General features: G+C 40.4%; 1 protein-coding gene across 1 annotated transcript in view; it reads right to left on the bottom strand.

Moving 5' to 3' along the window:
• Window positions 1-22,677, bottom strand: part of PPARGC1A (PPARG coactivator 1 alpha) — a 114,914-nt gene extending 92,237 nt beyond the window's left edge. Inside the window, exons 1-2 of the mRNA XM_003411290.4 lie at window positions 22,474-22,677; window positions 16,642-16,821 (exon numbers count right to left, since the gene is read on the bottom strand). Of these exons, the coding sequence (XP_003411338.1) occupies window positions 16,642-16,821; window positions 22,474-22,521 (228 nt within the window). The 5' untranslated portion in view covers window positions 22,522-22,677. The remainder of the gene's footprint in view (window positions 1-16,641; window positions 16,822-22,473) is intronic.
• Between the last annotated feature and the right edge of the window lie 2,577 nt (window positions 22,678-25,254).

The raw sequence follows: 25,254 nt of genomic DNA, 5'->3' as shown, positions 1-25,254 counted from the left end.
TCCATGAAAATCTTCCAGGTCTAAAAATATTTTATTTGTACACATGCTTCATTTATCCTTCACATCGTCAGGTATTAATCCACCTTGGTGTCTGGGCAGATACATGAAAGAAGTCTACTCATTTAAGCACCAAATATTTCATTAAAGCATTTTAGTGGAAATATTTTTAAATTATTTACATATTTTCCCCCCCTGAAAAATGATGAAAATTGATTATTGTAGCACTGACGCACATTTCACAATGACTGTATGGAGCTACTGAGAAATACAGAGCTTTTTGCCTGTAAGTTAAATGTCCTCCCCCGCCCCGCCAAACAATCAATTGTCGTTAAGTCAGTTCCAACTCATGGCACCTCAGTGTGTGTCAGAGTAGAACTGTGCTCTATAGGGCTTTCAATGGCTGTGATCTTTTGGATGTTAATTGCCAGGCCTTTCTTCTGAGGCACCAGTGGGTGGATTCAAGCCTCCAATCTTTCCATTAGTAGCTGAGTGCTTAACCATTTGCACCATTCTGGGACTCCTTTTACACCCACCCAGGGACTCCAAATAGCCCCGGACAACCATGTTTGGAGTATTAGTCTACTTTTTTATAGTTTCAATCTCATCTCTTTGGGTCACTGCTCACTTCTCTCTATGATCCCTGTGGCTCTACCAGCTCATTAACTTTCTAAATTATTTCTTCTAATCTTGTATGTGTTCAGAAAACTGATAATTAGACTTGTCTAAATTGTAAGGAAAACAAAAGGTAGCAAGCGTTAAATGAGGCCTGGGGAAGCTTACCTGGGAAGAAAATGCATTAAGTTTGATGGTAGGATTTCTCAGAATCCAGTTTGGCTTCTCAGAGACATTTCTCCAAGTGTTCTGATTTCTCCGCTATGCTTCAGACAATAACACCAAGTTAATAATGTCCAGAGAAATAAGTTCCAGTAGTTTGAATTAGACAAATAGCCCAGCATGATCAAGTAAAATGTACCCTATCTATGAAATACACATCTTCTTTGTCAGCTGTGAAACATGGAAGTTAGAAAAAAAAAAAAATGAACCAGTGACTCAAGAACAACAAAAAAATTGGGATTGGTGTTTTGTTTTCCTATACCACAAAAGCAGCAGGGAGGTCACCCAGTACTGTGGATGGTGTCACCTCTTTTGCTGACTCAGAGAAGAAACACATTTGCTATTCAAAGACAAATTAAACAGGGCATAGATCACACCCTGTGGATCCCCAGACTCAGTTATCTGCCAAGACAGGCAACACTCGATTACCTCCAAATGCATCTGAACATAGAAAATTCTGTGGCTCTAGGTGGACAGAATGTCTTTGTCAAATTTTTCAGTGTGAACAAATATTGCAAGGCAGTCCAGACAAGATTTGTCCCAGGAGAAATTGACACAAATTCCTTTAGGACAGGGACAGCCACCTCAGCTACATTGCTGGGATTGCTGGGTGATAGGATTAAAGGAGCTAGAAAGTGGCATTGTGACCTAATGTAACTCTCAAATCTGCTGCACACAGAGCCCTGGAATTGGGGACCAGCAGGGGAAAGAAGTCACTTATCCTGGGCAGCATCTCTGCATTCAAATGTTCAGGCATTTGCTCAAGCTCTTGTCCAACGGAAACAGGAGGTAAGCCTGGCCACCAGGCAACACTACCTAAAAGGAAAAGCCACAGGCTGATGCATGCGGCTCAGAGGAGAGCAGGGTGTCCCTGCTAAATAAGCATGTGCTGGCAAGACACAAGAGGATCCAGACATGAGAACATTTCTGGACAGAACCTCAGCTGGCAGAATCCCTGGACACCCAAAGGAACTATGTCTGGAACACAGATGCTCCAAATTCACATCTGAGCGAATGAGATGGTATTCAGGGAAGTTAACGTCCTTAGACCAAGAGTCCATGGAAAAACCAAGGGCATTCCTGTAACAGAGAAAATGGGCAGTGTTTCCCTATGTAAGGGCCAGCCAAAAGCAGATATAAGCTTCTCAGGAAGGTTTGGTAGAAGAGATTGAAGTTGCAGTATTGAAACAGATTCTATTGAACAAGGCTCTGGAGGAGGCTAATGCTTGGCACCTCCAGGGGAAGAAGGAAAGAGATAATTATCATTCTTCCTGTGCGTGTCCCACCCAAGGGGACAGCACACCTCCTGTGTAGCACCACCGCATGAGACATTGAGATCTCACTTAGAGAAGAAGGCTCCAGTGAGACAGAGCATCACATATAGGGATAAAGCATTTCAGCCCTTCCAGCTGGACTGGAATATCATTCTCAGAGAGAAAGGTCAACATGCCTAAAATGGTACGAAACTGTTCTCATCCAAAGGTGCCCCACACTTTGCCAGGGGCACAACATCCTGGTCACGTCAGACATGCACACTGGCTGAAGAATTTTCTGCTGACAGCCTTGCTCTTCTGGGAGGTTGGTTTCCTCTTTCCCCCAGAAATTCCAATGAGCTAACTATTATTTTACTTAGTATGCATGTTGTTGTTGCTCTCTTAGCTGCTATCAAGTCAACTCTTGACTCATGATGACCCCATGTGTGTCGGAGTAAAACCGTGCTCCATGGGATTTTCAAAGGCTGATTTTTGGAAGTAGACTGCCAGACCTTTCTTCCTAGGTGCCTCTGGGCGGGCTCAAGCGTGTTAACCACCTGCACCGCCCAGGGACTCCAGCATGTGTAGAATATCATAAATCCTGGATTTCCCAAATTTCAAATATTCCATCCATCTGCCTTATATTTGTTGGATCATATGCCTGGGCTCTTGGTTTAGAATAGGAGGCCCTTATAGCTAGAAAAAGTGCTCTCCAGAAAAATTCCACTTCAAGGTTAAGCCATTTCTGAAGACAATAAGCACACCAATCCAGAGAAGGGCAGCTTTTGTCAGTTAGTGACGACCAGGATAACTGGCAGGTGGAGAAAGTCCCTGCTTTTCTTCCTCTATCAGACATCTTATCTCATGCTATTTTAAAGGTCTGTCTTCATCACTGACCATGAGCTTCACAGAGCCAAGAACTGTGTCTACCTTCTCCGCTCTAGCCCCAGAAATTGGCAAGGAGCCAAGTGTGCTAATGGTTGACAATAATTATTTTTTAATGAGTGAGAAAATAAACCAATGAGAGAATAAATGAGCTTTTAAAATCCAGAAGCACAAAGAAATGTGACCACCGATGCTGTGATATGAGATGAAAAGAACAGTGTTAGTGATCGTCGTCAGTAATATCTGAATAGTGTTAGATTATCCAAAGCATTGTCCTGAGGTTTTAATTAAAAGTTAGCAGTAGAACCAGGTGAGTCAAAATGACTACAGAAACAGACGGCAATGTCTTCTGTCTTCAGGCCATTCAAAGGAAGATGGGGAGAGTTGAACACATCTAAAAATTTCTCAATAGTAAAAAAAAAAAAAATACTTGCATCAGTTTCTTCTCAAGCCTCTGGTGCAGAAATACCAGCCACTGGAGAAAGCAGGCCCTGCAGTGCCTTCCCTAGCTACTGGGGAATACCTTTCACTTGTCCTCCATCCCCCTTTAGGTAAGTTGCAAATCTGATTCAATTTTTTTTTTTTTCCTGTATCTCCCTAAAGTCTCTATCTCTGGGAAGTCTGAACAAAATGTCCAGCTTTTCATGATTTCTTAATGCTCTGGTAATGAATCAAGAGTTAAAGGGGGGGACGGGGTGCAAAGGCAACAAGAAAGCTTGCCAAAGTTAAGTTAGAGAATTTCACGGCGATTAGCACTGACTAGCACTTTAAGAATAGGAAAAAAAAAAGTTTTTTTTTTTTTTTTTACGAGGAAAACAAACAAAAAAAACAAAAAAAGCTACTTACACATACATAACCCCAAAAAAGCCTTCTAGCTGAAAATGATGCCATTGGATGACAAAAGAAACACACCAGATTAGCCAATTAGCATTTACCCAAGGAAAGCAGACCCTTCAGAAGGAGGCAAGAAAAGAAACTCATCAGTGGCCATGTCAACTTTACAATAGCCCTGACTGTTTATCTGCCCGAAGGAAGTGCTACCTCCCCACTTCTTCGTGACCCTCTCGACAATTCTGGGGGGAAAAAAAATGTTAGTTCAACATTATCACAAGCCAGAATATGACTCTATTTATGTGACAAGTTGACAACATACAATTTCATGCTTGTTGAACTGATCGGTGTTATGTATTCACTGTGAATATTATGAAGCCTCGCCATTATAAATATGAAACAGTATACAGTTATTCAAAATAACTCCAGCAGTGGCAATTTATAGCTTGGTTGTTTGTGTTCTTATGAAGTCCAAATGCCACCTTAAGAAGCTGCAGCTTCCAGAAACAGATGTGCAGTGTGACTGCCACCAAAACGGATTGACGATGACCTATGTGAAAGCAGGCTATTACATTTTGGTCTGCATGGCAGCTGACACTGGTTTGTATTTAGATATGTGACTGTTGAGAACACACTGTCCGTAATGCTGTTTAAACATGGGCCAAGACATTTGTCTACTGGACTAATTATTTTACCACCCTTCTATGGCACTCTCACTTTCTTTTTTCTCATTTAAAAAAGGTGGAAAAAAAAGAACATGAGTGTGTATGTACGCACACACAGAGGCACGCATTTCCAGTCTGCTGAGTAAAGTTACAGCAAGTACTTTAAACCTTGGTCATGTCAGGTGAGCGTTGGCAAGATTTCCGGAATGCCTGCCTAACAGGATTGTACCATTCTCTCGATCAGGTGCCTGGGAACGGGACAAGGCCGCAAACCATCAAATCATAAGCTGTCACAGCAAGGGTTTTCAGTTGGGATTTTTTTCCTTCTCTTTCCTACCCGCCCACCACTTTTTTTTTTTTCTTCCTTTGCAAGCTTCAACCAATTTGCAAGTGCTGGCTTCCACAAGGACAAATTTGGAATAGTGAAGAACAACACAGTTTATCCAAATGGGGAAGGAAATGAAGATCCCAGGCACCTTGCTCAAGCTAAACAAAAAAAAAAAAAAATTGCTAGATATTAAAATTTGCATAAGTAGTTTTCCAGCAACAGAGGTGCTATTTGGAACAAAATAAATTGCTTGTATTGTATGCTAGTGCACAAACCTTGACCAACTTTGTGTTCGCTTCCCTGTTCATAGATTTCTTACACACACCCAAGTATTCCTGGTAAGAAGCTCAAGGTGGTGGGCTTTAGTGGGTAGACCTCAAAAGGTAATTGTATATACTTAGAAACCTTCAAACATCTTTGACTCTTGAGAAAAATAAATCCCAAATATTTGAAATATGAACTAAATTGTCTTCAGCATTTTCTAGTAATTGTTTCTTTTTTTAATATTAGCTTCTAGTTCTAGTAATATTAATTATAATATTAATTAATTAAGACATAGATATAATACTATATCTAATATTAATATTAATACTGCTTGTTTTGTTTCGAGACCTAGCAAAGGATTCAGGTGATTGAAATCCCGGGCCTATTTTGAAGCATTTTAATTGCAGCCTTTTGGGACTCCCCTATTCCAACAAAGTTTGCTATCCAAAATCTGCATCTCTTTCTACTTTGCCTGTTGGATGAAAGCGAAGGTGTTGTCGGTCTGTCTAGTAAATCCAACCCACAAGATAACATAATCACATACATTCATTTCTCAGAAACCTTGGTGGCTCTTATCTCCTTGCTTTTATGATTTCTTATGAACAGCCAGGAATAACAATTTGTAGTCCCGTTTGTAAAGCCATCTCAGTCTGAACCTAGCTTTCTCCTCTTTTATCACACAGCGATCCTCTGCAGCTAAATCCCATTCGCCACAGCAAAATTTGCTCTGAGCTCCATTTTAGAATAATGTTAAGTATTCTCTGTGTGGAGGGAACACACCAAACATGTAATGGAAGGCAGTTATCATTTCCATGCACTATTTATTAATAGAAGATGGTTTGTGTGCTTTACTTAGATTTATTGATAGACTGCCTACTATACATTGTAGCTCGAAGCTATTTAGTTCATGTTCACAATCACCTCAGACAAGCACCTCCGCACCTCACACAGCCCTGGCTCATCTATGTGCTTTGCTCAACTTTATTTTACCATTATATCACCTAGAACCTTAAACACAAGCCTCAAATTCTGGGTTAAATCACAATCGTTTCCTTTTCAGTGTTCCAAGCTACCCATTTTTATTACCAGTTACTTTATTAAATCCTTAATAACAAAGATAGAATAGTTAGTTAATTTGTGTGTTGAGCCATGGATGTTAATTTGTAAACATAATAACATACTGCAATCATTTGCATAATAGCATTTTAATCTTTTTAGTAAAAGCTGTAATTCCCCACAAAGTACACTGCAGTAGAAACTAAGTGACTATTGGTAATAATACAAAAGGCCTTAAAATTCTGATCCTATTATAGCGTTGGAACATACCCAAACTGCTTCCATAATCTCTGAAATGTTACTGTTCTCTGATTTAGGTGTCTGTGTCAAGAATAAAAATGAAGTATAACTGGTAGCAGTAGACTATTTCCTAAATGTAATTTAGTATTCACTAAGCACCAGCACTTTGCAAATAGCTCTGAGGCTTTCCTTCAAAGTTCAGAGCTCCAGTTATGCATATTGTGAGAGGAACACCATGGAGCTGTCTCTAAACCTCGCTATGCTGGGGAGATGGGTCTGATAAAACATGCTGATTCGGCACCAAAGAAACAAAAACCAAACCCGTTGCCATCAAGTGGATTCTGACTCATAGCGAGCTGTAGGAGAGCAGAACTGCCACATAGGGATTCCAAGGAGTGCTTGGTGATTCGAACTGCCAACTTTTTGGTTAGCTGCCGAGTTCTTAATCACAGCTCCACCAGGGTTCCACAGAGAAGAGCAAAAGCCACCATGGATTGGACTACTGAGTCTCCACCACCCTCCCTGCACTACCAGCCTGACTGTACCTCCTTTAACTGGCTGCCTCTGAATAGAAGTTTGAAAGAAAATGGAAAAATACTAGGGGACTGGAGGATGCTAAAGAAGCTGCTGTTGTTGTTAGGCGTCATTGAGTCAGCTTCCTACTCACGGTGACCCCATCCACAATGGGATTGGAACCACTGTGACACAGAGGGTTTTCGTTAGCTGATTATTTGGAAGTAGATTACCAGGTCTTTCTTCCTAGTCTGTCTTAGTCTGGAAGCTCCCCTGAAATCTGTTCAGCAGCACACAAAAGTCTCCACTTACAGTCAAGCGATGGCTGCTCTTGAGTTGACTATGAGGGGGAAAAGGTAAAAAAAAATTCTATAAGGGGCTTGGTCCCTGGGAGCCCTTTAACATCAATCACAAGACTGACCAAAAATAAAAAGCAGTTGTTCAAAAGCCAGGCCAAGTCATTTTACGCAAGATCTGGTAATTCATTAATCCACCTGGCTCCAAACGTTGAATGAATAACTCGCAGTAGAATGGAGATGGGCAGGCCTGCAGAATATTAGTGTTTAGAGTCTTAAACTATGCAAATGACTCAATCATTTTGGAAAAGAGAAGGCACACACAAGCATCTCCTACCATTACTGTGGAACAAATGGCTTAATGGATAAAAAGTCATTTATCTTCATAAAATTTCGCCTTTGCCAAGAACAAGAGTGTGTATTTCACTGTATCTCTCTCCCCTTTTCTCATGCTTTGATTCCAGCTACTTATAATTTAGCATCTTTGGCAGCCTACAGTAAAACACAATAGCCTGCTTTGCTTTCAAACTATACCTCACAGTGCACAGTCTTGAAAGTAACCTGAGAGGTTAAACAAAAACAAAAGCAAAAAAAAAAATTAAAAAAGGCCCTGCCAAAATTGTTTGACATCACAGGCAATCCATTTTATACAACCCACAATAAAATTTTTATTGCTAAAAGAATAGGTGCACAATTATAGGGACAACTGCACCTTGCTACAAACGCAAAGTCTGGGGTGGGGATGGTAGGAGGAACTGTTTGGGTCTCTGTTCAACAACATCGTCTTTAATGGTCATCTTTTTATCGGCTTTGTCTGTGGCTCTCATTGAGGTGAGCCATCTGCTGAGCTGTGTTTCCATAATGTTGCTTACAGACAGAAATATGTGCACAAACAGACACAGTATATGTATAAGCTCACACACAGGCACTATGCAAATAGACTTTTTGTCCAATTCAGTGTCCTGTGCCTTGATTACTTTAACCTAGACACTAATGTATGCAGCGTGGAAAACCTGGTGGTGTTGTGGTTAAGAGTCCGGCTGTGAACCAAAAGGTCAGTAGTTCACATTTGCCAAGAGCTCCTTGGAAACCCTATGGGGCAGTTCTACTCTTCCTATAGGGTCGCTATGAGTTGGAATCAACTTAATGGCAATGGGTTTTTATTTACTTATTTAATATATGTGAAGTACATCTAAGAGTCAACGAGCCCCTTTCTCTTAATTTCTTTGTCAGTTTTTCTCTTTGGGAAGGTGAGTCTCCCCTTTTTTTGACTCCAAAGATACCCATGCAGAGAAATTTTTATTGAAAAGACTCATTGAGAGTCCAGGAGGACATGTCCATCCAGTGGCTCACCTGCTTGTTGGATCACCCAGAGTATCTGCCATGAAATAGTTTGTCTCTACCCAAAACACACACACAAAACAGTACTTTCTAAAATCACCATGGGCTAATGAAACACATAGATCCTAACTTTCCAAATTGCTAATGGCTAAGAACTGAAGTCTATGAAAAACAGCAGTCAGCCTAATTTCTTGTAACCACAGCTTCCATTAACAAGAGCAACCACCAGGAAAGTTAGTGATGGTGAAAGATTGTCATGTAACCAGCACCCTGTGACTTGCTATTTATTAGTAGGGGTTTGTGCCAACTGACAAAGCCCTGTGGGTCAGAACTCCTGAGCCAGATTTTTCCAATGGTCAGCACAATGGCGGGGAGGAAAAAAGGTGATAAATCAGATGTTCCTAAGATAAGCCAGATGTTATCAAGCCAAGGAGTCTAAAAGAGTGTTCAATTGAGGTGTGTAGGTGAGCGCACACACACACACACACACACACACACACACACACTGGCACATGAACAATGCAATTTAGTCTCCCTGCAAGATAAGACAACGGTAGAAGTTAAAAATAAAGCCGCACACAGACTGGGTCAGATTGTTGCTTTCTGATTTGTGATTCTCCAAGATGAACATCTAACTGATTTATACCCAGATTTTGGAATTTTGTGATAGACTACAAATGCAAAGATAAGTACAACATAAATTTTTAAAATCCTCCATAAGTCTCCATGAGTTTCAACATTCTTCAGTGTTCTTACATTACAGCCAATAATGTCCCTACTTAAATGGCTATTATTTTCTTCCTCGAAGTCTATGTTGTCAGTAAGTATCATTACCAAGTGTGGCAAAAATCTGGTTGAGGGATGTAAATTTAATTTAAATGACAAACATTTATTGATTGCAAATGAGAACTAGCAGAAATCTTTGAAATGTGATTATTGTCAATTAATTCAAGCACTCCACAGAACAGAGGGATTTATTCCCCAAATGATTACATTAAGGTGAGTCTGTTTTTACACACTTTTTTTTTTTTTTTTTTGCCTGTTTGTTTTGTTAAAATTCCAAGAGGACTGCCATTCATAGAAAAGTCTGTCTGACGACAGGCACAGTCAGAAGCAAGAATTCATCACCATGGAAGGCTGCAGAATTTCCTCCAAGGAGACAAGTGAGAAAAACCAGACACCATCTGAATTTGTGGATTGGGTTAAATATTTCCTACTCCTAAGAGCAACATGGAGAGCCCCTTTGTAAAACGACTCACAAATCTAAGGCAGGTACTTCAGGCCCTAAAGGTGAGCGGAAACTTAACCAGGGCAAGATATCCATGCAGTTCCATTTCTCTTTGGAACATTTTTTTTGAGTTAGCGTTCTTTGTCCCCTCCTGCTCAACTTTAACTCATATTCATCAGGGCTGATGGAATTTTCCTTCAAGGTGCTTCAAGTCTTCATTCCCTGGATGCCATCCCCTTGGCTTTCACCTTGCCCCTGCCCTGCATCTTTCGGGTTTGGAATGCAGTAGGGCCTGTTGTCTGTTTTCCCTATCCCGGACTTATTCATACCTCTTACCACCTTCAGCATTACCACTTCTAAACACCACCTCCGTTGCACTGCTGCCCTGCAAAAATCTCCAGTGGCACAGCACCCTAATTTCTACAATGTAAACTGGAAACACTTCCACCTGGGTTCTGACGGCCCACCATTATTTTGAACCCACCCTACATCCAAACTTATTTCCCCTACTCCTGTGTCCCCATTAATATATATTTTACTCTTAGTAAACCAAGCTCCTCACCTCATTACTTCCTCTATGAAAACTCTTTACTCTTATTCTCTTATCAGCCTTGGCAACTTTATTTTTGTTGCTTATCTCTTTAACTAGTATCACACATACATACACTCAAGTGTGCACGTGTGCCTATGTGGGTATGCACAGTCTTGCAATGCTTGCAAATTGATAATATATTTAATTTATATAATCGTATACATGTATACGTATTACACAGTTTTGCATTGTTTTCCCATTGATAACGTATATAATCATACATATAGAGAGATGGATGATAGAGATAGACAGACAGACAGACAGGTAGATAGATAGATATGTTTGGAAACCCTGGTGGTGTAATGGTTAAGAGCTACTGCTGCTAACCAAAAGGTGGGCAGTTCGAATCCAGCAGGTGCTCTTTGGAAACTCTATAGGGCAGTTCTACTCTGTTCTATAGGGTCGCTATGAGTCGGAAGCGACTTGACAGCAATGGGTTTGGGTTTTTTTTTTTTTTTAATATATATGTTTGCATGCACAATCTTGGATTATTTGCTAATTGTTTTATATCTCTTCATTTGGCCTCCCAGACTAGATTTAAAATTCTTTTCGGAAAAGGATCTTTTGCGCTTTGTATGTAATCTTCACATTATCTAATGCAATTCACACCATCAATGAATTTTTGATTAACTCATTCACTTTGCTATAAATATTTATTGAGTAGTCACTTTCTGCTTTTTTCTGAGAAAACTTTAGCGTCCAAGACAGGTTCCCTGCTCCCAAAATGCTCATGGTTGGTTGAATAATCAATTACTTTTTAACTGTTTGATAGGTACGTAATACATGCCCACTGCAGAAAAAAACTTAGAAAATAACTGAAAGCAACAAGAAGAAATGTGAAATCATCTATATTCCCACCAGAACTATCAATTTTCCTGAAAGTTCTCACCACCCATTTCCTCAGTGGCAGATAGCAGGATACCTTATAGACATATAAGAGGAACCAAACCCACTGCTATCGACTCAATTCTGACTCATAGAGACCCTATAGGACAGGGTAGAACTGCCCCACCGGGTTTCCAAGGCTGTAATCTTTATGGAAGCAGACTGCTACATCTTTCTCCCCCGGAGTGGCTGGTGGGCTCAAACCACTGACTTTTCGGTTAGCAGTCAAGCACTTAACCACTTGCTCCACCAGGGTTTCTTTATAAGAGGAAAGCCCCTCTCTTTTGAAAAGGTGAAAGTCCACAGTGAGAGATTTAAAGGCATAGGCCCTGAGAAATGACTTCAGTAAAACGCTGGCTTGGTAGAAGCATCATATGTCAGTTCACACATAAGGCCTCACGGAGCAAGTACCAAACATGAAAGCTGGCTACGGCTGTGAGCCTTTCTCTCCCCATTAGCACAGGCAGTCCAGAACAACTGAATTCTCACTCGCCCAGTCCTGAAGGCCCCAAGCAGCTGCATTCAGAAGGAACAGACACACACATGAAAGATGTCCATTCGGTTGTATCATGGAGGCAGGTATGAAAATAAAGCCAGGACAAGATGGTCCACAATGACCCAGAAGGGCCGATGTGCTATTTAAACTAACTCCATGCCACCCATCTTTACACACTGCTGTGCTATAAAAAGTAGTCCTTTATTCTCCTCCTTCGAACAATGCACAAAGGCAACAGAGGGAAGGAAGTTATGTTGCAATCTTCTGAAACATAAATCTTGCTACCAGCCAGTCCAGGGACAGCATCCTGTTTTCCTTACACGCGGATTCAATTCACTGGAGGCTACACCTATAGGCCTGGTGCCCTGTTTTGATAAGCAATTTCTGAATCACACTAGACCACCTACATTCACACATCCAAACATAGGTTGTGTAAGCAGAGACCCTTGTTTGTATGTCCAGTTACTCAACCAGTGTGTACAATTGCATGTTGGCACACCTTTGCTCCCACTCAGGAATCTATTCTTTCCCAAACTGTGACATTCAACTCCATTCTCTCTTTTTTTTTTGTCTATTAAATAAAAATTAAACTTGGATGAAAAAAGGAAATTTCTATTGACTTCCAAGTGTTTTTTTAAAAAACACTCTGTTATACTATTATGTAGCTCTGGTCAGCAAAAAAGAGGAAGACCTTCAATGAGATGGATTGACACAGTGGCTACTATAATGGGCTCACACATAACAACAATTGTGAGGATGGCGCAGGACCGGGCAGTGTTTCATTTTGTTGTACATAAGGTATCTATGAGTCGGAACCGACTGGACAGCACCTAACAGCAATAATGACATCGTGTAGCTCTATAAAACCATGGGTGGTACAAACAAGTAACACACTTGCTGCCAAAAGGCTGGAGGTTCCAGTCCAGCCGGAGATGCCTCAAAAGAAAGGCTTGGCAATCTACTTCTGAAAAATCAGCTACAAAAATCCTCTGGAGTGCAGTTCCACTCTGACACAGTAGGTGTCACTCTGAGTCAGAATTGTTAGGATGGCAACCAGTATATTATATAAGTACCACTTTCTACTTCAGAAATCCTATGGCCTGTTTCCAAAGATGTCATCAACATGCTACTTGAGTCAGAAAAAAGTAACTACTCAGTGCCTTGTTTTATTCTTGGAATTTGAGATAGATAATGCTTGTTATTGTCAGATCAGAGACGGTAGAGACCGTGCCTGTGTGACTGTTTGGCTTGTTCAAGTACAAGGCCTTCTCAGATGGGATGAGGCAGGGCTTTGAGAATTGGATGAAAGTTAGTACAGGTGAAAGTCCACGGTGAGAGATTTAAAGGCACAGGCCCTGGGAAATGACTTCAGTGAAATGCTGGCTTGGTAGATGCATCACAAAGCCAGAGCCATTCCAGGGTTTTTTTGTTGCACATTGACTTTCTGGAAACGCTGGTGGCATAGTGGTTAAGTGCTATGGCTGCTAACCAAAGGGTCAGCAGTTCGAATCCACCAGGCGCTCCTTGGAAACTCTGTGGAACACTTCTACTCTGTCCTACAGGGTCACAATGAGTCAGAATCGACTCGAAGGCACCGGGTTTGGTTTTGGTATTGACTTTCTACACAGAGGAAAACACACAATTTTAGAATTCCACCTATGCTCAAAACACGCTTTCCTTTCCCTTTATAGAAAATGAGTTTAACTGCAGAGGACAGAGAGAGAGCAAAGGCATCCTTACTGTATGCAAATGTCCCTCAAGCTGGTGCAGTTTATGACTGTGTTGCCACATCTGACTTTACCCTTTGCCTAGACAAAGAAGAATGGGTTTTGTGACATCAGAGACAACCGTGATGGGGAGTTATCTAAATAGTCACTTTTGCTCTCTGTCACTAAGAGAATACCCAGCATATCAATCTCATAGCCCTCAGCAACTGGATAATGTTATGACTTCTGAGTCTTTATATACTGTATCTGACTAAATGTTCTCTCAGAAAATTGACCAATTCAGAGTTAACACTTTATAGAGGGAAATTTCAGTGATTTTTTTTTTTTTTTTTTTAAACAGGGCATCTCTACCTGAGTATTACTGACATTCAGGGCTGGATAATTCTTTCGGGGTGCTGTGTGGCGGCTCTCCTGTGTGGCGTAGGATATTTCACAGCATCCCTGACCTCTACCCTCTAGATTCCAATAACATCTCCCCCAGTTGTAACAATCAAACATAACTCCAGACGTTGTCAAATGCTCCCTGGGAGGCAAAATTGGCCTGACTTCAGAAGCACTGGTGTAAAATGGACCTTGTATTTTTACAGTGCAGATATAGACACAATTCTATCAGTGGCAGAATGTCATATAGGGAAACAAAAGGGATGCCATTGTGTAGATTACGCATATACAGATAACTAAACAGGTGTTGAGCCAAGTCACCTGAGGGAGTGGATGTGAAGTTTTACAAAAACTTGGGGAGGTACTACAAAGTGAAAGAGGAGAACAAAAGGTCACGGAGAAAGTTGTCTTTTTGGAAAGTAGCACACCCAGCTTTTAGTTATTCCCTCACCCTCATTTACAAAATGCATGGCATTCATCCAATATAAAATAGCCGATTTGGAGATAAGAGGCTATAGAGATGGACATTTTTTAAAGTACTCTTTATTTAATGCAGCATGACTTAAAATGGGCCTGTAACCTGACAAGAGGACGGAATGAGGAATATTCAATTTACCAGTTCTAACCAGCCAAGTCCTCACGTGAACTTTCTAAGACCCGGGTGAGAAGCCTGGGAAAGTATAACTAACACAAATCGCCTGTGTTTCCTGCACCTTATTCCTTCTCTCAGCCCTAACTGCACTGCCTTCTTCTAAGACCCAGTTCACGCACCAGACATATTATGAAATCTTAGCCACGGGCAGGCAGAGCCTACAGCCACCTCAGCTCATCACCGTCCCACCTTCCATGTTAACCAACACTGAAAGGAAAGATTATGTTCTATTTTTAAACATATTCAGCAAAGAGGCAGCTTGATATGTCTTTGTAAAGGATGGCTGTCATCCAAATTCACTGTTACCTTATTTGTACTGTGGATACAGACTTGGAAGTCAGGTAAATTTTGGGTTCAATCTTAGGTCTCTCACTTGTCAGTGATGTGATTTTGAGGGCAATCACATATCCTCTCTGAGACTCAGTGTCTCCATATGTAAAATGGTCATGATAATAATAGTGCCTAGGTGGCGTAATGGTTAAGAGCTACACCTGCTAACCAAAAGCTCAGCAGTTCGAATCCACCAGGTGCTTCTTGGAAACCCTATGGGGGAGTTCTACTCTGTCCTATAGGGTCGCTATGAGTCAGAATCGACTCCATGGCAACCTGTTTGGTTTTGGGATCTTTTTGTTTGTTTGTTGGTTGGTTTAAGCAATAGGCTATTTTGAAAGGAAAATGAGATGACATACAGTTGACATAAAATACATAAAGCTTAACCCAAACGAAACCGTTGCCATCGAGTCGATTCTGACTCACAGCGACTCTATAGGACAGAGTAGAACTACCCCATAGGGTTTTCAAGGAGCGCCTGGTGGATTTGAAATGCTGACCTTCTGGTTAGCAGCTGTAGCACTTAAACACTACACCACCAGGGTTTCCACGTAAAGCTTAGGTGTTCCGAAACATTGGCAATTTTTGTTATTCCTATTATTGTTTTTTTTTTAATCATTGCTATGTTCATCATTCACTTACTATTCACTCAACAAACATTTATCTGGAGACTTCTATGTGTGCTGAATGCCAGAAAAACTCTTCTTCTTAATGATTCAGGACATCAACAAAATAATATTGAATATAAAAAAAAATCGTCTTTGCTGATGGATAATAAATACATTTATAGTGCTTTATATGGAGCCTGGCACATAGTAACCCACATAGTAAAAATATACATAGTAGGTGCTTAGAAAATGTTAGATGATAATGATGGTGCTGGTGGTTGTGATATTAAAAACTCGTGCATTTGACAGTCTATTCAATTCCCTTGCCAGAGTACTCACTTAATGTTGGCCCCTGTAAAACATCATTTATTTTTAAGAAAATGAGTACTGATATTGTCAGAAAACCCCTTTTCCCAAAGTAACATTTTAATAGGAGTAGATAAACAGTCTTTATTTTAAGGCAGGGTTATAGTTAAGAGTCTAAAGTCTGGGAGGTAATTCTCACTACTGAAAGGTAAGAGAATTTTGACTGTAAGTAAATATTAGATTAGTTGGGTTTAGCAGGGTTTTTTTTTTTTTTTTAAATACAGAGAAAGTATGGACCAAAAATGTAATAATAATAACTGCTCATCTACTTTGTAAAGTCAACAAAGGTAAGCATCTAGCCCTTTGCTTTAAAGGAAATACATTTTTCTATATTAGTTTGTATTAAAAATAAAAAAACCCACTGCTGCTGAGTCGATTCTGACTCATAGCAACGCTATAAGACAAAGTAGAACTGCCCCATAGAGTTTCTAAGGAGCGCCTGGTGGGTTCGAACTGCCAACCTCTTGGTTAGCAGTCGTAGCACTTAACCACTACTCCACCAGGGTTTCCTAGTTTGTATTAAAAAATAGGTACCATTTATTGCTCTCTTTTTTTGTAGGAAATAAACTAGGATAAATAGATTTCTGCGTTTGTTCTTCTTTGTCACTAATCCTTTCACAATCCCTTAGTATTTCAACACAGTTTAATGCACTCTGTTGTTGGTCCTTAGCCTCTTAATTATTTAAAAAAAAAAAAATCTTGTTTTTTTTCCAAACAGTTTTTCCGCAGAATAGAAGGCTGTCCACCTGTGATGAAGTTTTTCATGAGGACAAAGTTAAGCAGGCATTATGCTTTCAGGTCTATTACCCTGTTAATCTGGTCCAAGCCAAATTCAGTCTGAAATTCATTCCCACCGAGGGATGTCCTTACCTCAAATATATTTGAAGGCTCATTGTTGTACTGGTTGGAAATTATTTCTGATTGGTCACTGCACCACTTGAGTCCACCCAGAAAGCTGTCTGTATCCAAGTCGTTCACGTCTAGTTCAGAAAGGTCAAGTTCAGGAAGATCTGGGCAAAGAGGCTGGTCTTCACCAACCAGAGCAGCACACTGCAGGAGGCAGGGAAGAAAAAAAAAAAAAAAAAACACTTTCATTAACTGCAGGAATTTATTAAACTGCAATAGCATGTGATAAGAATTATTAAGCTGTGGTTAATTCAACGATACCACCAAAGCTGGTCTCCAGGGCTTTAATCACCAGGAAAAAAACATCCTAAATTCTTCAGTCACTTTACCACCAAAGAATACTTTGCCTGATACATTGCACCCAAAACCCTACCTTCAAATTCGTGGTAGATGTCTGTGAAATCTCCATGAAACTTTCTCTGGTTCTTCCAGATGGAAATCAACTGGATTTGTCTGTACCACTTTGATTAAACCAAATTTAAAAGAGTTTTATGATTAACTATATGCAACTTTTTACTTTTCTGTTCCAGGGGAAGGATACAAGTTTGATTTTACCTTGGAATCACCATCGTACACGAGACAGATACCCAATCAACCTTTGCCAAATGGAAAATAAAATGCAGGAATGATACTAGGAAAACTTTCTCTGCTTGTGCTTCTTTTAACCATTATAATGCGTATAATTCATTTAGCAACTAATGGTGCAAAGTCCTTTGACTCATCTATGGTTCTCTTGGATTGTTATTTAAACCATTTACTCTTGACTTTTCATGAGTTTCTGGACTTCATCCTTAATAGATTAAAAGCAAGCTCCTTGAGATGAAGGACAAAAATCATGATTTCTTATATGATCCTTGTATCTTCCACTATGTGTAACTGACAAGCCATGTGTGTGTGTGTGTGTGTGTGTGTCTGTGATTGGGATTCACCTGATTATTCGAAAGGAAAAATCACAATAGCATACCACAACTATATATTTTTTCCCATTATTTACATTTAAACTATGCTTTGAGTGAATTCAAAATAAATATTTTTTCTTTAGAGTTCATACATTAAAAAATAGTCATCATGGAGTCGACTCCAACTCATGGTGACCCTGTGTGTGTCAGAGTAGAACTGTGCTCCATAGGATTTCCAATGGCTGATTTTTCAGAAGTAGATTGCCAGGCCTTTCTTCCAGGTGCCTCTAGGAGGACTCGAACTTCCAACCCTTCAGTTAGCGGCCAGGTACATCAACCATTTGCACCACCCAGGACTCTGTCAATGTATTAAGAGGTTTAAAATACCCTCTACTGTGGCTGGGCTGCTTACCACAAAGGCTATTTGAAATTAGTATAGCCTTTCATCTCCTGGAGCACAGCAGTCTTTTCACTGTGCCTTTTCCAGGAAAGTGGACCCCCTTTTCCCTATGAGGTGGTCTCCTAAACTTGAATTGGCTATCTTAACTTCCAATTGCTCACTGTAGCTGGTCTGCGTACGGTGAAGAACCCTGCAGAAACTTCCCATTGCAGGGGTCTGGTGACAGCAGAGCACCCACCTGCAATCCCGAGGTGTCTAAATCAGCAGGCACACACTGAAATGGAGCCCTCCTGGCCCTACCTTCCAAGGTCAGGAGCAATGCTGTGCCGTTGTTCACATCCAAGCAGCAACTTGGCATAAAGCTGAAGATCCTCATTGACATTTAGATTTTGAATAAAATAAGTTTTATGCAGATTTTTTTTTTTTTTTTTTTTTTTTCTAGAGCACCCCTGTCATCCCTGGCAGGCTACATTGCATGGGTCATAGGCAGCAGTGTGAGCAGAAGCCACACGCTGAGAAATAGGTTCTGGGTAATGGAGTCAGCAGTTGGTAAGGGGAGGGTAGGAGGAGCCCAAACATCACTGCAGTCCTTCCCTAGGACCACCAGGCCCCAGTGAGATATCAAACCGCAGGCACAAAAGTCAGTCAGAGAAAGGGCAGTCCTCCCAACCTAAACTCTTTTCTTATCATTTTATTGGTCTTTCCTTTTTATTATCCGAATTAGCCCAAAGTTACAGATCAGTATACCTGGCTAGGTTTATAAGGAAGAGGAGGCTGGGCTGCAGAGAAGATTTTATTCTCGTACAATGTTCATATTTTGTGGTGGGTGTAACTTCCCAGGTGCCACACTTGCCCACAGGGCTTGTCCTCCAAGGACTAACACACCCTCTTAACTCTTCCACAACACAATCGATTCAGAGACAAGGGGATAACTTTTTCAGTGGTGCAAATAAATGCTTGGATTTCATTGGGGAACAGACCTTTAAAAAATAAATAAACAAAAAATGATAGCAACAAAAAATACAAATAAACTGGAAAATGCAGGATCTTGACATCTGGCTTAAGCTTCTGTTGTGGTGAGCTCTGTGGTGAGCATAGCTTAGGCAGGGTTTTTTTTGGAATGCTGAAGTGTCATTCTGATTGGTGGACAACTAACTTACTGCTTTCTCCCTTTAAGTGCTCTCTCTCTCTCCCTCTGTGTGTGTGTGTGTGTGTGCTCGTGTGGCTTGTGCAAAACCCTTATACATATATATTTTAAACTTTTGAAAATTATTGAAAAGACCTGATCTACTTGTTGTATTTGACTACCCTGTAATTACCCTATGGAAACCCTGGTGACGCAGTGGTTTAGTGCTACGGCTGCTAACCAAAGGGTCAGGAGTTCGAATCCGCCAGGTGCTCCTTGGAAACTCTACGGGTCAGTTCTACCCTGTCCTGTAGGGTCGCTATGAGTTGGAATCGACTTGATGGCATTGGGTTTGGGTTGGTTTTTTTGGTAATTAACCTATTTGTTTTTCTTTTTTATTTGTACCATTGAAAAAGTTATCTCCTTGTCTCTGAATCCCTTTTTCTTCTTTCCTTCCTTTCTTCCTTCCCTCTTTCCTCCCTCCATCCCTCCTTTTCTTTCTCCCTCTATCCCTTCCTTCCTCCCTCCATCCCTCCTTTCCTTCCTTTCTCTCCCTATCCCTTCCTTCCTCCCTCCATCCCTTTCTTACTTTTTTCCTCCCTCCATCTCTTCCTTCCTTCTTTCCCTCCCTTCCTTCTTTCTTCCTTTCATCTTTGCTTTTATGTTATGGTTGGAATAAAGTGCACGGGCTCTTGCCAATGCTGACATGCTAATAAAATCAGTGTCTCTGAATGTGGCATTATCTTGCTAATCTAAAACACATTACTAGTAGAAAGTGTCCCTGTTAGTAATTTATATTTGGCCTTTGGATGATGCCAGACTTAACAGTCTGAGCCCTGTCACTGTTCTCATCCGACATGCTGATATTTACTGCTTCCCTCTACATCTGTAACAGGTGTGCTTTATCGCAATTACAGAGACACATTCTACTGCCTCTTCGCAACTGTGACAGCTATTTCACAACCAACCGTAGCCTTAATTTTATAATAAGATCTAGGAGGATAAAGCAGTCACTTAACACAAAAGGCTAATTATTGTACGTTATTTCACCCCAACAGACTTTTCTCTTAGTTAAGGAGCAGACAATAAATTAGCTTAACTGCACTGACGATAATGAATCGTTATAATTAAGTATAATTCTCCATTAACCTTTTGGAGGTTTTTTTTGCCAATGATGGTAAATTTTAAAGAGAGAGAGAAGAAAGAGTGGACTTAGCCACATTAATTATATTAACAAAAAAAGAATCTTACTTCTTAAAAAAAAAATTAGTCATGACAGAGGGAAGGGGGTGTGGAGGGGGCAGTAAAGAGTGACAGTTAGTAGAGTGTATGTCGTGCAAGCTGTCTCTAGCAATCTTAGTAACCTTACTGCACATCACCTTCAGTAAACTGTGAAACACTGGGGACTCTGAGTAGCTATAGTGATACACACCTTTATTAGCCAATGTGTGGTCCTGTCATTATGTGCAAAAGGGCATAATACCTTTTAGGATGACAACAAACATTAATCATTCAAAAAATGAAAGCTGCCTAAGCTACCTGCTGCTCGTAATATTTTAGACTGAGGAAGGTGATTCCTGGAGCTGTCGCCGCGAAGGCAGGGCTTCCAGTAGACTGCTTCCTACAGAGCAACGGAGAAGCCGCTGGTCAGATTGAGGCGACATGCGACTCAGTCCAGGGCTGGACATTCAGCCCAAGACCTCACCTCTTCAAGAAAGAAAGAAAAAAAAAAAAAAAGGCCAATCTCCTAGATGGTTCTGGTGCTTATGTGAAAATGACTACAGGAATTCCAATGATTAAAACAAATATTCTATATTTCCATATGATCCAGTTCCTCAATCAACTCCTAGCTGCACCAGCAATAATACACGATGGAAAAATGAAACTACAGCAGCTGAGACCCACAGTGCCAGCCAGAGAACCACCCACACGCAGGACACTCTAGCTACTCAAAGACAATTAGGACTTTGAAGCCACTTAGAACTCCGACTCGTAATAGCTACAGGACATATGAATTATCCATATCTACCCTCCTTTTCACCCGCCTTATGGAGAAATCACAAGATAAGAACCATTACAATTTGCAAATACAATCAGCCAAGGAAAGGAAGGCAAACTGAGCCAACATTTACAAACCCAGCAAAGAGTTAAGAATCCACAGCATGCCACGCTAGATAGGAAAAATGCGTTCACAGACAGCTTTGGCCAAATTATTTTCACTTTAGATGTGTATTGCTGCACCACATGGACGCCTTATTTAATCAAATCACGTGTGGCCCTGGATCCTCCCCCTTACCCTACGTGCCCCCAGCTACCCAGAGGAAGCACTTGGAGTCCTCTGCCAGGTTCATCGTTCGCAGCTGGGATCCTCCATGCAATTCAATTCGGGTCCATCTCACCAGAGTCCACAGAAAGTTTTGCTTGTTTCCTAAGTTGCCCAAACTTTCCGAGAACATTCCATTGTGCCGAATGCAAACATGCAAGAGGTCCTCCTTCCCCCTGCTGCTGACTCTAGACTCCAGAGATTACGAGGAAACTGCTTGCTTTTTTCCCCCTCTGTATGAATTGTAGCTAGCCGAGGCTGTGGAATTGATGTATTGCCGTCTATTTTTACACAAGCAGCCAGCAGCTCCACACATAGTCCTGCATAAACTCCATTCTCTCAGCGGCTTCAGGCGGCTCTCCGTGGTACAGGGAGATTTAACCATTGGCTTCCTGTCACCGACACTAAGGGAAAACCTCATACTGGAAGGCAGTCTTTTTCTTTTTGGCGAATCTTTCTACCATATATAGGAGTTCTAAAGGAAGCAGCATCATTGTTTTGTGTTCCATGGGAAAAGCAATCTAAAAAAGCCCAGCAGGAATTATTTTGAATTTTGTGAGTTTTCTGTCAGATGAACAGAAAGAGAGGAAAAAAAAAAAAAAAATCTGGACTACAGTCAAAATGAGCTCTATTTGAACATTCATTTTAATATTTTTATTTTCATCTTATTATAAGTAGAAATGGCATTTTTCCAACCAGGCCACTAAACACCACTGGAAAGACTTCAGCTTCTGATTCATATCAATATCTGAGAGCATAAATATTGCATATGACTGGAAACAGAGCCAAAGGCACATGGAAAGAGTTTCTAACTGCAACAGATACTGATGACAGCAGCTAAGCTTTGATTTGCTCAAGGCATCCCAGAGCCACCTTAAAATAGCAAACTTATTGGAGTTAAGATAAGATTGAGATTCCCTTCCCAAAGCTCCTGCGTGGCTACTTTTCTGCCTTCTCTCCTCGCCCAAGCCCTTCCCCCATACGAGAATAATTGCATCTGAGAGAAGCGTAGGTCCTGGCTGCAATGCCCAGCCCAGCCCCGGCTCACCTCGATGTCACTCCATACAGAGTCCTGGTTGCACATGTCCCACGCCATCCAGCTCCTGAATGACGCCAGTCAAGCTTTTTCAACTCCAATCCACAGTGACACAGAGCACACACTCATGCAGGCGACCAGCCCCTTACTGAGAGTGAACTGAAGGCACCTGTCTTACTACAGTCCCCAGTCACATGACAAAGCTATTAAAAAGTAGGCTGGGCTGTCACTCATCCAGCCTCCCTTCTCCTGTGCAAGCTTGCTGCTCAAACTTGTGACGTCACTCAGAGGCAGCCCTCTGCCTCAGTGAAGTAACGCTTAAAAAAAAAAAGGGGGGGGGGAGGAGAAAGAAAGAAAGGAAACACTTGGACTTTTTGAGGCTCCAAGCATCATGCTGTGATTAAAGCCAGCTTTGAATGCCACCACAGACTGTAAATGGAGCCCTGGCCATGTAATAACTCAAATCCTCTGCAATCTTTTTTTAATTTATTTTTCTCCCCAAACAAGCAAGTGGCAAAGCTCTGTTTCGTAGCAGAGTAACTATATTCTCAGCTGAAATGTGTGTTCCCGAAAGACTCTGTATTCTAAGTTCTGGAAGTGGTCTCAGGCTCCGTTTGGACTAAAGCAAGAGCTTATCACATGGTGCATTTTTATGAGATATTTTCTAAATGCGGGGGGGAGTGTTTGAAAGCAGTGAATGGGACATTTTTGGCTTGTTTAATCAACAAAACAGTCTGTATTTGTTAAGGTATAAACAGACTCATCCACCCAGAAATCAGCTGGCCCGGTGGCACCAGGGAATACCAGCTCCCGAAGTGTTACTGCAGTTTGCTTTGCTCCATATAAGGAAGAATAAGCAACAAAATACCACCCTTTCAGGTTCCTTCTAATTATTTTCATTTCTCTCATAGGCTCCAAGAAAACAAGTGTTAGTAAATACAGTTGCGGCTGCTGTACCCAGAACAGCTTCGTTTCCCGGCTGCCTTTTTTTCAAACATGTAGCATTTCCTCCCAAACTGCCTTAGGGTGCCTTTTTGAATAAACACTGGATTCCAACCCCAGTGCCCTGGGTTGTACAGCTTGCCTTTGAAATCAAGAACGTCCAAGAAGTGAGGGAAAAATACCGACACACTCTTAGCAGAAACATTCATTTCTTGAGCTTTTAAAAACATTTTTTTTTTTTTTTTAGCGTCTACTTTGAGACAATGAGGGCTAATGCAGGTGCAACTGTTTTATGATGACACTACATATTGAATACATAACAAACTCAAGGTACTAGCTACCTCAGGAAAACTTCCCATAATACCACAGTGCTCACAGTGCTTAGACTTAACCCTTCCAGAGTCCTCAGAGAAGTACACACACACTTGCAGGTGTGTTTGTGAATATATATATATTTGCATAAAACTTTGAACCTAACATACTGTTAAAATCAGTTCAATTCCTTTACTTGATAACAGTTTATCTTAAAAAAAAAAAAATGCCCCGAGTATCTCAGAATAATTGATAAAGCATTATTAAGTTAAACTCCTGGTTTACTGAGGCTAATTCAATATTTCTTCTATTGGTCAGCTCCTTATTTAAAAAAAAAAAAAATGGTGGTTTGCTAACATTTTAAATATTAAAAAGCTTAAATATATAAGTGAAAGAAAGAAAAAAAACAGAATGTTTCTTCTTTCAAACACATACATGAGAAGAAATTTATCTATTCTGATATCTGCAACAAGTTGCCAGTAAAGTCCTGGATAATATGATGAAATTGACAGTTTGTCATTACAGGACATGAAAACATGGCCAGAAGCTTTGACATTTGAAGTTAGCTGAGTGCATTTCACTGGCACATTTTCCCTTTTAGAAAGAGCAGAAAATTACTGTATTTTAATTTTCTAAATCAAGAAAGAACAGTAAAATACAACCTCAGGAAGGCTTTTATATATGTGATTTAGTAGCATTACTCTGAACTCCTCACAAAGAAACACCAAGTTTCTTCCCAACTATATTCTGACTTAATGTAAAACTTCAGTAAATTATTAAAGTTCAGGGCAAAGGTCATTGACTCCAACCTCAACACGGTCATCTGTGAAATAATATTGGTCTCTTGGCCATGAAGAGTCCATGTTTATTATTATCTGGTGATGCCCGTTTAGTGGCTAGTCTCTGGTACTGTCGTCAACTGTGTTCACTGAAAGCTAAAAATTCATCCTGTATATATATATATATATATTTTTTAATTCTATTTACACCTTTTAGAGAAGTTGTTTATACAGGACCATTTCATATTACTGTTTTTGATATTGTGAACTGTCCAAATTGTGTTATTGAGGCTTTCTTGTTTTGTTTGCCACATAATTTCATTTTTTCTTATTCAGATTCGCACATTCACTGACACTAGAGGTGGTTTCATATAGGCCTTTTTTCTTTTTTTCCTTCAAGAGGGTTACTTAGGAGGGAAAAAATAATTTACATGACTTTTAAACTACGGTATGTTGCATTTTGTCCTTAAATTTTTACTGCTATACAAAACAAAATTTAAATATATTCTTGTAGCAAATTAGAATACTTTCCTTTGTGTATGTATATACACACTTCCCCCCCTCAAAATCATGTGAATTAGAAGAAAAAAAAATTTTCCCTTCAAAATCACAACTCTAATGAGAAGGATATTTTAGAGGTCTTATAATATGGCCAATTAACCCTTCAGATTAAAAAGTCTCTTCCAGCCACTTTCTTTTTATTTTTCTTTTCTCAGGAGAATTTAAATTGGTAGTTGCTCACCCACCTTGGTCTTTTCTG

Source organism: Loxodonta africana, chromosome 5 (assembly GCF_030014295.1).
Source record: "Loxodonta africana isolate mLoxAfr1 chromosome 5, mLoxAfr1.hap2, whole genome shotgun sequence".
In the NCBI taxonomy this organism is placed as follows: Eukaryota; Metazoa; Chordata; class Mammalia; order Proboscidea; family Elephantidae; genus Loxodonta; species Loxodonta africana.
Note: the sequence above shows the minus strand (reverse complement) of the source record. Positions and strands in the feature narration are given on the sequence as shown.